Source organism: Bos grunniens, chromosome 26, assembly GCF_055505025.1.
Source record: "Bos grunniens cultivar Pamir isolate PY7600 chromosome 26, Bosgru_T2T1.0, whole genome shotgun sequence".
In the NCBI taxonomy this organism is placed as follows: Eukaryota; Metazoa; Chordata; class Mammalia; order Artiodactyla; family Bovidae; genus Bos; species Bos grunniens.
The window spans coordinates 9,060,168-9,079,159 of record NC_141190.1 but is presented as its reverse complement, the minus strand read 5'-3'; the positions used below and the strand labels follow the sequence as shown (position 1 = coordinate 9,079,159).

At 40.7% G+C, this 18,992-nt stretch overlaps 1 protein-coding gene across 50 annotated transcripts in view; it reads left to right on the top strand.

Annotated features, from left to right (window-relative positions):
* The window catches only part of SGMS1 (sphingomyelin synthase 1), a 323,569-nt gene extending 319,663 nt beyond the window's left edge, over window positions 1-3,906 (top strand). For all 50 annotated transcript variants that reach the window (XM_086379227.1, XM_086379202.1, XM_086379212.1 and 47 more), the window contains 2 exons: window positions 1,453-1,619; window positions 2,294-3,906. In XM_086379227.1, the coding sequence (XP_086235353.1) occupies window positions 1,453-1,619; window positions 2,294-2,473 (347 nt within the window). In that variant the 3' untranslated portion in view covers window positions 2,474-3,906. The remainder of the gene's footprint in view (window positions 1-1,452; window positions 1,620-2,293) is intronic.
* Window positions 3,907-18,992: the final 15,086 nt, after the last annotated feature.

Here is an 18,992-nt window from a genome sequence, read left to right as displayed (position 1 = left end):
ATAAAACCTCTGACCTTGGGAAAAACCTCTGATCTCTTAGTTTCCTCATTCTTAGAATCAGATACTGATGGCTCCTTCATGGCTTTCCCACTGGCTCAGCAGATAAAAAAATCCACCTGACAGTTCAGGAGACACAGGTTCAGTCCCTGGGTCCAGAATCCTTGGAGGAGGAAATGGCAACCCACTCCAGTATTCTTGCCTGAGAAATCCCATGGACAGAGGAGCCTGGCGGGCTACATCCATGGGGTTGCAAAGAGTCAGACACAACTGAGCAGCTTCTTCATCAATGAGGGAGAGGTTGTGAAAATAAAAACAGATGGCATATGGGGACACTAATAGAGGAGCTGGGAGAATGAACAGTAGCTGCTCTTTGTTGCTGTATTGTTATGTTATCAAATACAACTGTTCCTGGAAAGGGAACATGGAGCCCTGTACATATACTCAGACTTCTGCCCCAACCCCTGACCATGCCATTTAAAATTGCAAACCTCCTTCCCTTCACCCTGTCTGCTGCTAATCCCACTTATCTTAAATCCAAAGCATTTAACACCTTCTAACATAGAGTACAAGTTACTTGATGATAATTATTATTAATTGTCTCTTTTCATTAACTGGGAAGGGATCTCCCCACAAAGGCAAACTGTTTGCCTGTGACGTTAGTTGATACCAAGATCTAGTGACTAGATCTTGTCCTGGCTACATTGTAGATGCTTAATAAATAGTGGGTAAATGAATGACTGATACTTGGACCCCCTGAGAATCCTATAAAAGGCTAAACTATCTTCCCCAGGGTGAGGAGGGTAGGCAACATTTTTGTCTAACGTGTCAGACCCTCTGAAGCCCATTCATGGAGAATACAAGGTAGGAGGGCTTACAATCAGTAGAGGTTTTGAATCTCCCATCAAATGACTTCCCAGACACTGTCCTGCCCTTGGGAGTGGACATGGGCTAGAATTCCTGGTCACTTGGATTCTCTTATTTCTATTTGAGAAATGGACACCTCAAAGACTTAAAAAGTAGAATATGGTTGCAGAGCTTGGAAAGCAAATAGGGTGGTTGTATCCATTATAATTGCCTAGTCTGTGTATAAGGATCCATAGACCAAAAGGTATTGATTTTTGTACAGAGCATTAACCCCATATTATTTCCAGGTAAATTTAATTATCAATAGACAGTTTTGGTTTTAATGGAGTGTGATGCATTAACCTGTCCTTGTTTGTCCTTTGAAACTGTATTTGTGATTATATGGGTCAAGTAATAACCACATATAAATTACTGTGGCTAATACAATCACTTGATGAAATAAGCTGCTTCCCTTCTAACCTTGATTACATAGAAGCCAAAGCCCTTGGATTTGCCACCTTAAGCGATCTTTTTTCAGTTGAGGCGTGGTTGGGTGCCCTTCATCATACTTGAATAATAGGACTCTTCTTGCACATTTCTCCTTTTCAGATTCCCCTCGACGACTGTGGTGGTACCACTGGCTCTGCTGGCTTCTCAGCGTGGTGGGCATCTTCTGCATTCTCTTAGCGCATGACCACTACACTGTGGATGTCGTGGTGGCATACTACATCACCACAAGACTCTTCTGGTGGTACCACACTATGGCCAATCAGCAAGTGAGTTTTTCTCCTCCTCTGGTGTTAACTCCTGATGCTCTTGACTAGCTGTTGCTGGTGTGGCAACAGGGGGAGTCACCTGAGACTATATTGTCTCCTGTGGTGCTGATCCACTTCTGAATCAAAGCTGAACCAGAAGTGTTTCTATAATGACATAGGAGATGGCATCCTTCTAGAACAAGTATCACATTCTCATCGTCCCTGGAAAATACTTTTTTAAGCTGTGCCCACCTCTTGCTTGATCTTGCATTCCTACCTTCTTTTCCATCTTGGGCCCCTCACCAGCTTAATACTTAACATTTAATTAAGTCTCTCCATTTTCATCATAAGAGAGTAACTAAAGCACTAATTGAAGTATTTATTTATAGACAAGAGACTTACGTAAGCCACACGTTCTCCATGTACTCCTGGCATTGGAGTTGTTTGTTTCTCTGCTAGAGAAACAGGTGTGGTCTGGTTTGCAGTTGGGTACAGAGTGTAGAATGGTGGTGTGAGTGTGAACCTGGGGACATAAAGGTGATCAGGGGCTGGATCTGGGGGCCTTTGTGAATTGTCATGTGGAAAATATTTGAATCTAAAGTGAAAAATTATAAGAATCATGTGTATGTTCCTATCGGGGCTGAAACAATCAGTTGTTCTTCCTGACTCGGTTTTCTCTTTCTGTGTTCTCTTAGGTGCTAAAAGAAGCTTCCCAGATGAACCTCCTGGCCAGAGTGTGGTGGTACAGGCCATTTCAGTACTTTGAAAAGAATGTCCAAGGAATTGTACCTCGATCTTACCATTGGCCCTTCCCCTGGCCGGTAATCCACCTCAGTAGGCAAGTTAAATACAGCCGACTGGTGAATGACACATAACAGTTCTACATGGTGGAGAAAGAGGAACTGTCCGAAGTGCTAAGAACTCCATGAGAGAAGATGCCATAAAATAAACAACTCCCTAATCCTATTATCTTTCAACAATTACCTTGACTTAACCTATTGAGTTACCTGGTCAGCACTGTGATCTTTTTTTCTCTCCAAAGGACCTGCGTTGGACAACAATAAAGAAAACTCAACCTATCATACACTGTACACATTTCCTGTCCATAAGTTTGGGATTTACATAATCTGCGACCACCGTGTTCCTTTGTATATGATGCAACAGCATAAATGTAAGCTTTTATATCATCAGTTCTGGTCTTTCCAGTTACATCTGGAAATAAAGCGTATTATTTTCTTGGGAAAACATACTTTTCATATCTCTTGCCCCAAAGATTGGGCTGTAAGCCATTTTCTAGCAAATGTCTCTATGAAGGTTTCTTAAGTACCTGAATGGGGTTCGATTCTGAAATCTTTCTACCTGTTGCACCGATATTCAAATAAAAATGACAGACACAGGAAGGTTTGGTAACTTTGGGTTTTGTAAAAATCAGCAGAGACAGTGTGTCAAAAAGTGCAAAAAAAAAAAAAAAAAAGATTCTGTTATAAAGTGATTTTCTAAGTATTTCCTAACTTTATTTTTCAAAATGATGTTATGAAAACCAAATTTAAAGATTTTTACATGTCAGAGAACAGAGAGTTAAAATTTAAAAATGCTTCTTGGGAGAGAAATTTGTCTATGTTTCTAGTGCCTTTCTTGTCTTGATTGTATGGTCAGTAGGCAATCTTCAATGTTTTTATTTAAAATAAATATTCCATGAAAATATAAATGTATGTATACACTACTAAATTTTGCATTTATAGCTAAATTCAATCAGAAGACTGTTTATGGTTCTCAAACTGCTATGAATTAAAGAATGGGGGAATTAATTGGAAAGTCAGAGCCTGTTCCCATATTGTGAGCAGGCGGCGATGACATGTACCACTTCAATTATTTTACCATCTATTTGGTAGTTCGATTTTAACTATACAACGAAAACAGCCATGAATACTTTGTTTTTAAAAAGAGAGTTTTGAAAATGATCACTTAACTAAAACTTGAAAGCTATAAATTAGTTATCCATACTCTCATGACAATTTTGTTGGTGAACAACAAAAAAGAGATCTATTTCTTTAAAATATATTTGTGCAGGAACTGCATGTAGTTCTAAGTTTTACTCCTAACAGAAGTATGTTTGGGGAAGTATTCTATTCTATACTTGCCAATGTGGAGAACAAAATAGTTTTTTAAGGATGAAGAAGTATATATATCCATTCTGTATTTTATGTGCCGCAGAATTATCTTCCGTAGGGTTTTTTGTGTATTCACAAGGTGATATTTGTATTGTAAAACAATAATGGTGAAGGAAATAAAAAGGCTTTTAAAATTTTGTTTGTTTTAAATCTTTGTAAAGTTATTATTCCAGAGAGTATTCTGATTATCTTAACAGCTTACCTAGATCATAAATTAATCAAGACGCACTTTTTAATAAAAACTGGTACTTAAAAAATGTCTATTCTTTCTAATGTGTTCACATTCTTCACAAGAGTCATAAACGAAGTCCTTGAAGCAAGATGTAAAAACAAGTTTTGGCATTTCCTCGCTGAGTTTCTTTGAGAGAGGGCCTTTATAATCATGTTTCTTTTCCCTTGAGATGCCTTGAAATGTACTCTAAACTTCAGTATAACCACTACAGATAGCATATATTTTAAAAAACTTAAGACTCACAGGTAAGTTCAAGCTGCAGACCACTGTTTACCAATAATTTTCAATCCTCCAATTCTCAATCAAGTCACTGACTTTTTCCCCTATAACTGAAAGTAATATAAGTTTTTCAGTTTAGATGGAAAGGGAAAGTAAATTCCAAAATGAGAATATGGTCATAGTACTTTGAGAATCAATGGTAAGAAAAACTTTTTAAAAAGGAAAAAAATATGTTATTCTTGATGTGGGGAAAAAATGATGTTAACAGTGGAAACCTGTTCTTATGAAGGGAAGCTGTTGTCTTACAGCTGTAAAACCAGAAAGAGTTCCTGCATGGGACCAGGTGCTGTATATTAAAAAGGTAAGTAACTTGAATAATGGAAATGAATTCTTGACATATGCTAAAAACAACATTTTTTTCCCTTAAATCAAAAGTTACATTTAAAAGATCATTATTTTAAGTTTACCTACTACATTTGTACCAAGAAGTTCCCTTAATGGTTGTGCTTCATGCCTGGCTGTGTAGAATCATGAACTGACATATCTTGTGGCTCTCAAGTCTGCAACTTCCAGGTAGGAAAAGAGAAATCTTATGTTCTGGAGAATTGTAGTATACTTGATCATGACTGGCTGAATGAGGACACATGCTTTTCTGTGCTTCAGTTTTGTAAGCCAGAGCCCTAGACCATAGCTTCTTTATCTAACCCTCTTTCAGAGTTAGGCAATTCTCAAGCATTATCTTGTTAACCCTTACATCACCACAAGGTTCCTTATTAACCCCATTTTATGGAGGTTGATTTAAGTATGTTTAATAATGTTCCCAAGGGTGTGCAGTTGATAAAAATCTGATTGAAGTTCAAGTTTTCACACCCTCCTCGACACCCTCTCCACCCACTTACTGTGAGCTTTCATGAATTCTTCAGCAAGAGTCCACATGTATACCTGTGGCGGATTTATTTTCGATATTTGGCAAAACCAATACAATATTGTAAAGTTTAAAAATAAAAAAAAAAGTCCACAGCGAGAGAAATCTGACTGTGGTAGTCAAGCTAAGTAGAGTGACTTACCGTGAACCAAGTAGCAGGAAATTCACACCATGAGGTAGAGAGACTCATTTTGCCAGTTTCTGATCATTGTATTTGTTTTATTTGTATCCCAAGCAAAAACCAAAATTGATAAATACAAGTATCTCAAAATTATAAGTATTACATAAAACGAGAGTGCCTGCTTTTTTTTTTAAGTTGATTTACAATGTTGTTTCAGCTGTACCATAACGTGAATCAGTTATACATGTATCCACTCTTTTTTACATTCTTTTCCCATATAGATCATTATATAGAGCATATGGAGTAGAGTTCCCTGTGGAATACAGTAAGTCCTTATTACCTATTTTATATCTGTATATGTCAATCCCAGTTTCCCAGTTTATCTCTCTTCTCTCTCTGGTAACCATGAGTTTGTTTTCGACATCTGTGACTGTTTCTTGTTTTGTAAGTAAGTACATTTGTACCATTTGTTCAGATTCCATGTATAAGCAGTATCACCTATCTGTCTTCCTCTGACTTCCTGCACTCCATGTGACAATCTCTAGGCCCATCCATGTTGCTACAAATGGCATTACTTCATTCTTTTTTATGGGTGAGTAATGTTCCATTGTATATATGTACCATATTCTTTATCCATTCCTCTATTGATGATAATTTAACTTGCTTCTGTGTCTTGGCATTGTAAACAGTGCTTCTGTGAATGTTGGGGTGTGCGTATCTTTTTGAATTATGGTTTTCTCTAGATATATGCCCAGGAGTGGGATTGTTGGGTCATACGGTAGTTCTGTATTTAGGTTTTTAAGGAACCCCCATACTGTTCTGCTTAGTGGTTGTACCAATTTACATCCCACCAACAGTGTAGGAGGGTTCCGTTTTCTTCACACCCTCTCTAATATTTATTGTTTGTAGATTTTTTTGATGATGGCCTTTCTGACCTACTTGAAGTGATACCTCATTGTAGTTTTGATCTGCATTTCTCTAATAATTAATGTGAAGAGTTGACTCATTGGAAAAGACCCTGATGCTGGGAGGGATTGGGGGCAGGAGGAGAAGGGGACGACAGAGGATGAGATGGCTGGATGGCATCACGACTCAATGGACATGAGTCTGAGTGAACTCTGGGAGTTGGTGGACAGGGAGGCCTGGCGTGCTGTGATTCATGGGGTCACAAAGAGTCAGACACGACTGAGCGACTGAACTGAATAATTAATGATGCTGAGCACTTTTCATGTGCTTTTTGGCCATCCATATGTCTTCTTTGGAGAAATGTCTATTTAGATCTTCTGCCCATTTTTTGAATGAAGTTTCTTTTTTTTTTTTTTTGAGCTGCATGAGCTGTTTGAGATTAATCTCTTGTTGGTTGCTTTGTTTGTAAATATTTTCTAACATTCTGTGGGTTGTCTTTTCATTTTGTTTATGGTTTCCTTTGCTGTGCAAAAGCTTTTAAGTTTAATTAGGTCTCATTTGTTTGCTTTTATTTTCATTATATTAGGATGTGGATCCAAAAAGATGTGCTGTGATTTATGTCAAAGAATCTTCTGCTTTTATTTCCCTCTAAGAGTTTTATAGTGTCTGGCCTTACATTTAGGTCTTTAATCCATTTTGAGGTGGTTTTTATGCATGGTGTTAGAGAATATTTTAGTTTCATCCTTTTACATGTAACTGTCCAGTTTTCCCAGCACCACTTACTGAAAAGACTGTCTTTTCTCCATTGTATATTCTTGCCTCCTTTGTCAGCCTGCTAACACTAATTTGACCACCACTATACAAAAAGTCAGGTTTTCAATTAACTGGGAAATGGGATATGCTCCTTGGAGCCCTTCACATTGACACACTTTTTCTCTTTTTGGTGGGGAAACTCGTTTTGAACAAATCAAAGCTGAAATTCTGTTTATTAGCCCCTTAACATTCTTGTCTGTCTGCGAGAACAAATAAGCAGAAACTTAAACAGTGCCTGCCTTCACAGGGCCCAGACTCCAGCTCCCACAGGAGGGCAGAGATGGCTGTAAAGAGTGAGAGGTGGACTAAGTGAGGGGAAGCGACGAGAAGAAGGCTGGAGTTGGGCCCCAGAGGACGTAGAGGGTTCAGAGAGTGGCTGAGGCCGCAGCGTTCCAGGAAGGCACAGAAGGACGTTGCAGATGGCTCTGGTTTGCTCTTGGTGAGAAGAATGTAGTGCGGATTTATTGTAAGAGTTCCTACTTATCATGTGTTTCAGAAATCGTGTTAATTCTGGAGCCCTGATGTGGCACAGAGGTATGGTTTAGCATCAAATGACTGAGAAAATTCGCGCTTACGAATTAGAAACGTCCTCGAGAGAACCTGTGGTTTATTAATCACAGTAGCTTATGTGGACTGTGGTCACTGGGAGCAGTACTTACTTATAAGAGCCATCACTCCATTAACACACCAAGGCTTTTGTGTCTAAAGATTGGAGGATCTCTTGAGACTTCCTGGGGAAAGCTTACTGGAGATTATAAGGCAGAGTTCCGTGAAATAGGCAGGGTCCCTTTTTTTTTTTCCCCCAGAAGTTTAACAACAACCAAAAAAAAGAGTGCAGATCCAGAGGCCTGTGTAACCTCCAGTGTCATGGTTTCTGTGTCAAAGGTGTGTGGCCACAGGGAGCAGGAATGGCATTTCAGGTGAGGGTAAGGAAAGGCTCCAGCACCCCAAAGGAGCCAACCCAGAGTCCCCTCGTAACCCCATGGTGGCCCAGAACCACACGTATTTTGATGTTTTGTTCTTAGGTGTGCACATACTAGGGCTGTTCTCATTTTCTTAGAGAACTGACCCCTTTATTATTTTTTTTTGAACTTTTTAATTTGTATTGGGGTGTGGCTCAGGTGAACAGCAAAGGGACTCAGCCATACATATACATGTATCCATTCTCCCCCAGAGTCCCTTCCCATCCAGGCTGCCACATAACATTGAGCAGAGTTCCATATGCTATAGAGTAGGTCCTTGTTGGTTATCCATTGTAAACATAGCAGTGTGTACATGTCCATCCCAAACTGCCTAACTATCCCTTCCCACTGGCAACTATAAGTTTGTTTTCTAAGTCTGTGAGTCTCTTTCTGTTTTGTAAATTCGTTTGTGTCATTTCTTTTTTAGATTCCACTTAAAAGGGATGTCACACAGTATTTCTCCTTCTCTGACTGATTTCACTCAGTATGACGGTTCATCCATGTTGCTGCAAATGGCATTATTTCATTCTTTCTAATGGCTGAGTAATATTCCATTGTATGTATGTACCACATCTTCTTTATCCATTCCTCTATCAATGGACAGACATAAAGGTTGCTTCCATGTCTTGGCTGTTGTAAACAGTACTGCAATGAATATTGGTGACCCCTTTATTATATCAGCTGTCATCTCTCTGTTTATTTGTTCAGTCACCCAGTCATGTCTGACTCTTTGTGACCCCATGGACTGCAGCACGCCAGGCCTCCTTGTGCCTCACCATCTCCCGGAGTTTGACCAGTTCTTGTCCATTGCATCGATAATGCCATCCAGCCGTCTCTCTCTTTATTCCTGATCGTTTTTGTTGTTGTGAAGTCTGTTTTGTCTGAAATTAAGATAATTTAAGATAACTGAGCTTTCTTTTGACTAGTATTTGCATGGTAGATCTTTCTCCATCCCTTTATCTTTAGACTCTTTTAGTCTATATTTAAAGTGGATGCAGAAAATGAAGAGGAACTCAAAAGCCTCTTGATGAAAGTGAAATTGGAGAGTGAAAAAGCTGGCTTAAAGTTCAACATTCAGAAAACGAAGATCATGGCATCCAGTCCCACCACTTGATGGGAAATAGATAGGGAAACAGTGGAAACAGTGTCAGACTTTATTTTTCTGGGCTCCAGAATCACTACAGATGGTGACTGCAGCCATGAAATTAAAAGATGCTTACTCCTTGGAAGGAAAGTTATGACCAACCTAGATAGCATATTCAAAAGCAGAGACATTACTTTGCCAACAAAGGTTCATCTAGTCAAGGCTATGGTTTTTCCTGTGGTCATGTATGGATGTGAGAGTTGGACCGTGAAGAAGGCTGAGCACCAAAGAATTGATGCTTTTGAACTGTGGTGTTGGAGAAGACTCTTGAGAGTCCCTTGGACTGCAAGGAGATCCAGCCAGTCCATTCTGAAGGAGATCAGTCCTGGGATTTCTTTGGAAGGACTGATGCTAAAGCTGAAACTCCAGTACTTTGGCCACCTCATGCGAAGAGTTGACTCATTGGAAAAGACTCTGATGCTGGGAAGGATTGGGGGCAGGAGGAGAAGGGGACGCCAGAGGATGAGATGGCTGGATGGCATCACTGACTCGATGGATGTGAGTCTGAGTGAACTCTGGGAGTTGGTGATGGACAGGGAGGCCTGGCATGCTGCGATTCATGGGGTCGTGAAGAGTCGGACACGACTGAGCGACTGATCTGATCTTATAGATAGTATATGATTGTTTTAAATGTATTTTGAATCTCTGCCTTTTAATTAGTGTATTTAGATCTTTCACATTTAAGCTACTATATATATATATATTTGAATTGATATCTACCAAGTTCTACTCTTTATATTTGTACAGTATTTTCTATTTGTTTAGTCAGTAGCTTCTCATTTCTTTCAATGAGTACCCTGTTTTAGTTTGAACTATGAAGACCTACAAGACGTTTTAGAACTAACACCCCAAAAAGATGTCCTTTTCATTATAGGGGAATGGAATGCAAAAGTAGGAAGTCAAGAAACACCTGGAGTAACAGGCAAATTTGGCCTTGGAATACGGAATGAAGCAGGGCAAAGACTAATAGAGTTTTGCCAAGAAATGCACTGGTCATAGCAAACACCCTCTTCCAACAACACAAGAGAAGACTCTACACATGGACATCACCAGATGGTCAACACCAAAATCAGATTCATTATGTTCTTTGCAGCCAAAGATGGAGAAGCTCTATACAGTCAACAAAAACAAGACTGGGAGCTGACTGTGGCTCAGATCATGAACTCCTTATTGCCAAATTCAGACTTAATTGAAAGTAGGGAAAACTACTAGACCATTCAGGTATGGCCAAAATCAAATCCCTTATGATTATACAGTGGAAGTGAGAAATAGATTTAAGGGCCTAGATCTGATAGATAGAGTGCCTGATGAATTATGGAATGAGGTTCGTGACATGGTACAGGAGACAGCGATCAAGACCATCCCCATGGAAAAGAAATGCAGAAAAGCAAAGTGGCTGTCTGGAGAGGCCTTACAAATAGCTGTGAAAAGAAGAGAAGCGAAAAGCAAAGGAGAAAAGGAAAGATACAAGCATCTGAATGCAGAGTTCCAAAGAATAGCAAGAAGAGATAAGGAAGCCTTCTTCAGTGATGTATGTAAAGAAATAGAGGAAAGCAACAGAATGGGAAAGACTAGAGATCTCTTCAAGAAAATTAGAGATACCAAGGAAACATTTCATGCAAAGATGGGCTCGATAAAGGACAGAAATGGTATGGACCTAAAAGAAGCAGAAGATATTAAGAAGAGATGGCAAGAATACACAGAAGAACTGTACAAAAAAGATCTTCACGACCCAGATAATCACGATGGTGTGATCACTGACCTAGAGCCAGACATCCTGGAATGTGAAGTCAAGTGGGCCTTAGAAAGCATCACTACGAACAAAACTAGTGGAGGTGATGGAATTCCAGTGGAGCTATTTCAAATCCTGAAAGATGATGCTGTGGAAGTGCTGCACTCAATATGCCAGCAAATTTGGAAAACTCAGCAGTGGCCACAGGACTGGAAAAGGTCAGTTTTCATTCCAATCCCAAAGAAAGGCAATGCCAAAGAATGCTCAAACTACCGCACAATTGCACTCATCTCACATGCTAGTAAAGTAATGCTCAAAATTCTCCAAGCCAGGCTTCAGCAATATGTGAACCGTGAACTTCCTGATGTTCAAGCTGGTTTTAGAAAAGGCAGAGGAACCAGAGATCAAATTGCCAACATCCACTGGATCATGGAAAAAGCAAGAGAGTTCCAGAAAAACATCTCTTTCTGTTTTATTGACTATGCCAAAGCCTTTGTGTGGATCACAATCAACTGTGAAAAATTCTGAAAGAGGTGGGAATACCAGACTACCTGATCTGCCTCTTGAGAAACCTATATGCAGGTCAGGAAGCAACAGTTAGAACTGGACGTGGAACAACAGACTGGTTCCAAATAGGAAAAGGAGTTCGTCAAGGCTGTATACTGTCACCCTGCTTATTTAACTTACATGCAGAGTACATCATGAGAAACGCTAGGCTGGAAGAAGCACAAGCTGGAATCCAGATTGCCCGGAGAAATATCAATAACCTCAGATATGCAGATGACACCACCCTTATGGCAGAAAGTGAAGAGGAACTAAAAAGCCTCTTGATGAAAGTGAAAGAGGAGAGTGAAGAAGTTGGCTTAAAGCTCAACATTCAGAAAATGAAGATCATGGCATCTGGTCCCATCACTTCATGGGAAATAGATGGGGAAACAGTGGAAACAGTGTCAGACTTTATTTTTCTGGGCTCCAAAATCACTGCAGATGGTGACTGCAGCCATGAAATTAAAAGACGCTTACTCCTTGGAAGGAAAGTTATGGCCAACCTAGATAGCATATTCAAAAGCAGAGACATTACTTTGCCAACAAAGGTTCGTCTAGTCAAGGCTATGGTTTTTCCTGTGGTCATGTATGGATGTGAGAGTTGGACTGTGAAGAAGGCTGAGTGCCGAAGAATTGATGCTTTTGAACTGTGGTGTTGGAGAAGACTCTTGAGAGTCCCTTGGACTGCAAGGAGATCCAACCAGTCCATTCTGAAGGAGATCAGCCCTGGGATTTCTTTGGAGGGAATGATGCTGAAGCTGAAACTCCATTACTTTGGCCACCTCATGCGAAGAGTTGACTCATTGGAAAAGACTCTGATGCTGGGAGGGATTGGGGACAGGAGGAGAAGGGGATGCCAGAGGATGAGATGGCTGGATGGCATCACTGACTGGATGGACGTGAGTCTGAGTGAACTCCGGGAGTTGGTGATGGACAGTGAGGCCTGGCGTGCTGCGATTCATGGGGTCGCAAAGAGTTGGACATGACTGAGTGACTGGACTGAACTGAACTGAATACAAGTTCTAAATATTTTTAATCTGGTAACCCAACACATTTTTCCTGTGTGAGTAGGAAATAGCAAGGGTTGTTGTTTTTTATGTCTTTAGATATCCCAGCCCATATTATTTCCAGCAAAAACTTCAACCATGATATCACACTTGCCTTTATTTCCCAACTAGAGCTGTGTCCAATTCCTCTCTCTTGAATTTGAGTCTTAGATGCATTAGTTCTTAGACGCAGGAAGGCACATTCAGATATAAACCCAGGGTGCTTCCTAAAAGGACACAAATCATTTAGGTCATTGTTAGAGTAATCTAATCTAGAGACATTCTGATTTTAACAGTCTGCTGTAGTCACACTTTCTCTAGAACCCTTAATGTGACCATCTACTTTCGTGCCATTTTGGAATCAAAACCATGCAACCATGGACTCTGAAGACCATCGTGGATTGTGTAGGTACCTGCTTGTTTGTGGAAACTGAAAAAGCCTTTTGGGGCGGAAGTAAAGGAAAATAACAGGTTCAAAGGAAAAACCTTCTCTTTGGGAAGTAAACTAAGCACTTCTTTCTGTTTGAATTTGTATTAGGTATTTGATAAAGACATGGTAGTTGAAAGGGTCAATAAATGAATGGCTCCATTGTTTTATGAAGAATGGGAGTAATTTTGTAGGGCAGGATAAAAACTCAAAGAGAAAATGGGGTGTATCCTTAGGGGCATGAACTGGGGACTCAGATGTGTTCAAATCCCATCTTTGAAAGCTTATAGGCGCTGTATGCCTGGACCAATTTTTTCTGAGCCTGTTTCCTCCCTTATAAAATAGAGATGATTTTACTTACGTTGTGGTGTAACGTGGGGCAGTGATGCAGCATGCATTCAAGTTAAGTGCTCATTGATAACCACTGTCATTCTAGAGAGGAAAATGAGAGAGATGAAGGCCGTGTGGAGCCAAGAAAGAAGTCCCAGTCAAGGAAAAGACCGGCCCCAGCCAGAGAGAGACTGAAACACCGAGAAAAACCAAGTCCACTCTCATCCTTTATTTGAACTTCCGAGTGAGTATACATTATCAGCGATCTGAACCTGCCTGCTTAGCCACTCAGTCGTGTCTGACTCTGAGACCCCCATGGACTGTAGCCTGCCAGGCTCTTCTGTCCATGGGGACTCTCCAGGCCAGAATACTAGAGTGGGTTGCCATTCTCTTCTCTAGGGAATCTTCCCAACCCAGGGATCAAACCTGGGTCTCCTGTACTGGCAGTCAGATTCTTTACTGCTGAGCCACCAGAGAAGCTCATATATCTTAGTGTTTCTGGTAAAATACTTGCCCCAGAATTTTGAATGTCTGATGTGCATACACAATGGTTGTTAGAAGAATTGGTTGACTCTGAAACAGTGTGACTTAGAGCCTGTTCTGTTTCTTCCTTCAAAAGAAGACTATCTTGAAAGCAGGACTCCATCTTGGGCTGGACTGTGGACTTTGAGCTTTTTGCCCAGTATCTATGGAAACAACATACCAACTGGAAAACCAGACCCCCAGAAGGAAGAGCCCCAGGGCTCTTCCTTTGCTAAAAAAATACCCTAATTATCTGTGTAACCGAATAGAATCATACATGCTGTTACGCTTATTGCGGTATGACCACAGGCCTATTGATAATTGTCCACTGTTAAAGACTGAGGTTTGTGACGTACAGGAGACAGGGATCAAGACCATCCCCATGGGAAAAAATGCAAAAAAGCAAAATGGCTGTCTGAGGAGGCCTTACAAATAGCTGTGAAAAGAAGAGAAGGGAAAAGCAAAGGAGAAAAGGAAAGATACAAGCATCTGAATGCAGAGTTCCAAAGAATATCAAGAAGAGATAAGAAAGCCTTCCTCAGCGACCAATGCAAAGAAATGGAGGAAAACAACAGAATGGGAAAGACTGGAGATCTCTTCAAGAAAATTAGAGATACCAAGGGAACATTTCATGCAAAGATGGGCTTGATAAAGGACAGAAATGGTATGGACCTAACAGAAGCAGAAGATATTAAGAAGAGGTGGCAAGAATACACAGAAAAACTGTACAAAAAAGATCTTCACCACCCAGATAATCACGATGCTGTGATCACTGACCTAGAGCCAGACATCCTGGAATGTGAAGTCAAGTGGGCCTTAGAAAGCATCACTACGAACAAAGCTAGTGGAGGTGATGGAATTCCAGTGGAGCTATTTCAAATCCTGAAAGATGATGCTATGAAAGTGCTGCACTCAATATGCCAGCAAATTTGGAAAACTCAGCAGTGGCCACAGGACTGGAAAAGGTCAGTTTTCATTCCAATCCCAAAGAAAGGCAATGCCAAAGAATGCTCAAACTACCGCACAATTGCACTAATCTCACACGCTAGTAAAGTAATGCTCAAAATTCTCCAAGCCAGGCTTCAGCAATACATGAACCATGAACTTCCTGATGTTCAAGCTGGTTTTAGAAAAGGCAGAGGAACCAGAGATCAAATTGCCAACATCCACTGGATCATGGAAAAAGCAAGAGAGTTCCAGAAAAACATCTCTTTCTGTTTTATTGACTATGCCAAAGCCTTTGTGTGGATCACAATCAACTGTGAAAAATTCTGAAAGAGATGGGAATACCAGACTACCTGATCTGCCTCTTGAGAAACCTATATGCAGGTCAGGAAGCAACAGTTAGAACTGGACGTGGAACAACAGACTGGTTCCAAATAGGAAAAGGAGTTCGTCAAGGCTGTATACTGTCACCCTGCTTATTTAACTTACATGCAGAGTACATCATGAGAAACGCTAGGCTGGAAGAAGCACAAGCTGGAATCCAGATTGCCTGGAGAAATATCAATAACCTCAGATATGCAGATGACACCACCCTTATGGCAGAAAGTGAAGAGGAATTAAAAGTGTCTTGATGAAAGAGGAGAGTGAAAAAGTTGGCTTAAAGCTCAACATTCAGAAAACAAAGATCATGGCATCTGGTCCCATCACTTCATGGGAAATAGATGAGGAAACAGTGGAAACAGTGTCAGACTTTATTTTTGGGGGCTCCAAAATCACTGCAGATGGTGACTGCAGCCATGAAATTAAAAGACACTTACTCCATGGAAGGAAAGTTATGAGCAACCTAGATAGCATATTCAGAAGCAGACATTACTTTGCCAACAAAGTTCTGATTAGTCAAGGCTATGGTTTTACCAGTGGTCGTATATGGATGTGAGAGTTGGACTGTGAAGAAAGTGCCGAAGAATTGATGCTTTTGAACTGTGGTGTTGGAGAAGACTCTTGAGAGTCCCTTGGACTGCAAGGAGATCCAACCAGTCTATTCTAAAAGAGATCAGACCTGGGATTTCTTTGGAAGGAATGATGCTAAAGCTGAAACTCCAGTACTTTGGCCACCTCATGCGAAGAGTTGACTCATTGGAAAAGACTCTGATGCTGGGAGGGATTGGGGGCAGGAGAAGAAGGGGACGACAGAGGATAAGATGTCTGGGTGGCATCACTGACTAGATGGATGTAAGTTTGAGTGAACTCTGGGAGTTGGTGATGGACAAGGAGGCCTGGCGTCCTGCGATTCATGGGCTTGCAGAGTTGGACACGACTGAGCGACTGAACGGAACTGAACTACCTAGGCTTAAGGCATATGAATCACGGGTTAACTTTGATTGTCAGGGAATTTGGGGAGGTGGGGTTGTGCACGTACACTTAGAGTATATAAAGTTTTCACAAAAACTGGTCGGGGTCCTTGGCTAAGAGAAGACTCTGCCTTGGGCCCACCAGTGTAATGAACTGCCCTCCACTCTCTGCATTGTCCTTCTGAGTGAGTTTATTTCCCAGAACACATGGCAACAACACTTTGTGGATGAGCCAGGGCAGCAATGAAGAAAAACATGGATGGGCTACCTTGATTTGTTGGCACTTAAGAGTCTGCTCACTAGGCTAGCTCTGTGCTGTCATGTGAAAGAACTGTATTTGAGTTGTTTTCTGCTAATACTATTTATCAGCCTGAAAGAGGAGAGGAAAAGATGGTTTCAGCCAAAGCAGTCTGTCTTTTATGCATTCTCTTTTATGTAATGAAGAGCCTGTGACCGTGGAAAGACAAGTATTGGGTTTCCCACTGGGATGTGTAGCAAAAACTTCCTGATACTTTAGGATGGTGGTTCAAGTGGGGAAAAAGTCATTTTGGAAAATGCATGATCTGACTTAAAATGTTTGTTTTGAAGTTGTCTCTGAAATCATTGGCCTTTAGGGGTTTTGTCTGTTTCCTTTTTTTTTTTTTTTTCCTTTTTGGCTTTAAGAGGCCACAGTCAAATCACTGCCACGCTTGATAATGTATTCATTATACACCTTATTGGCCGAGAGACTTTTGACCTCTGGCTGGTGTTTGGCTGCAACTGAGGCCCCTGACAGGGGTAAGAAGTGAGAAGACAAGAGTGTTTGCAGCATAAACTTCCTTTTTACAGCAGGCAACATTACACACTGTTTCAATGACCCTTGCAGGCTCCCTACCAGAGGCGGGCAGATGAATCTGCAGGTGGTTGCTAGCTCTGTTTCTTCACGGGCTTCAGGGATGAACATGTAAAAGCAAATGGCTTGAAAGGAATTGTGTCCAATTAGTGCCCCTGGCACATGTGTGCTTTGGAAGCATTGCTGGTTCTGGATTCTGGAGTGCATTCCTGAGCTCGTGAGCTGACACTGGATGATTCCACAGAGCTCATGTTCCCATTCACTCAGCTTGCAGTGAACACTCAGAGCCCTGGGGAGATTTCCCCTGGGGCTCCTGTTTCCTGAGCCCTGAGGGAAGCTGCTGCTGGAGGCAGAGGAATTGAAGCCAGGAATAGAGCCAGAAGGTCTTGTTCTTGTACAATCCTCTGCACGAATTGCACCCAACACACAGCAAAACTTGTTGTTGGGGGTGTGGGGTGGTGATACGATTCTTCAGGAGAGAAAATGTCAGTGCATTCAGCACATATAACCTCCACACAAGTCCAAATTCAAACAAAGTCACCAAAATTGGAAGGTAGCAGAAATGTCACTTTAACACATGGCGAGTATGGAGAACTGTGACAATTTGGCATCCCGTAGATCTGGGCCATCAAAACTGGCTTAATTTCTCAAGATGTTCAGAGCTTAAGTACCAATTAAAATCAGTAATGACAATGAATTTGCTTGGACCCTAGGAAATCCATTTCCTTCTTGAGAATGAAAGGAGTCTGAATCCAGGTGTTTTTCATTTGACAAAAATGATGAGGAATGGATGGCAGTCTTCCTATTGCTGAAAGCAGGTCAGAGCAGGAAAGGCAGCCAAGCTCACTAGAAAGACCTGCTGGTTTCTGTTCTGATTTAGAGCAGCTTGTATCATATGCCCAGGACTGAAGGCAAATGAGCTGGTGGAATTGGGGCTGAGGCCTTGGGGACGAGAGGCATTGGATGGTGGTCCCTGGAGGGCAAGGGGCCATTGGGGACCAGAGAGCACAGCATTCTCTGCTTCCCAGTTCTCGCTTCCTTTGCAGTTTGGTTTCAATGTTGGAGAAAATCTAAGTTAGAAAATACACACGGGCACACACACACATGTATATAAATTCAGCATTCATATCAGTGTATTTTAAGACTCTAATAAATCTTCCGTTTAAATAAATCTACTTAAATTTCATTAACTAATATTTTCCAAATTTATCTGGCGTTGAAATCCTTTTTTTTGTAAACTCATTCCTTGCCAATGTTTTATTATGAGAAAACATAAGTGTGCACTAAATTGAGAAGAATTTCACCTTGAGAACCCCTGGAGGCACCACCCAGCTTCTACCTTAATTTTTTTTTAACTTGCTGTAACACATACTGATCCATTTGTCTATCTGTTTATCTGTCAGTTATTCTTATCTTCACAAATTCATTTGAAAGTCAATTGCTGACATCAGTTTACTGCTGCCTAAATACTTTGGCATTCATTAATCAAAATTCAAAATTTGTTCAGTTTTTTTCAAGGTAAAATTTATAACTGAAGAAATACACAAATCTTAAGTGCATATTTACCAAGTTGACAAATGCAACTCAAACACCTGTTGCGACCTTGAACATTAGTATCTCCCTGGAGAGCTCTTTGCCTTCCCAGTCAACCCTGGCCAGTCTTTCTCCCTCTCACTCCAGAGGCATGTATCCTTTTTTTCCGCCATTGATTTTTTGTCCCCACCATGTACTGTGTAAGCACTCTGTGTCTCGCTTATTTCACTCTGCATAATATTTTTAGATTTATTCATGTTGTCATGTGTACTGATAATTTATTTTTTATTAGTATTTCATTGAATAAATATATCACAGTTGGTTTATCCACTCTTCTATAGATTGATATCTAGACTGTTTCCAAATTTTGGATGTTATAAATCAGGCAGGTCAGAACAGTCTTGTATACGTTTTCTGTGTGTGCATGTGTATACGTATATGCTTGTATATATAGACATACCTCATTTTGTTGCACTTTGCTTTATTGTGCTTCAGAGATACTTCATTTTTACAAATTGAAGGTTTGTGGCAACCCTGCATTGATCAAGTATTAGCACCATTTTTCTAACAGCTTTTGCTTACTTCATGCATTTGTCTGACATTTTGGTAATTTTTGCAATATTTCAAACCCTCCAC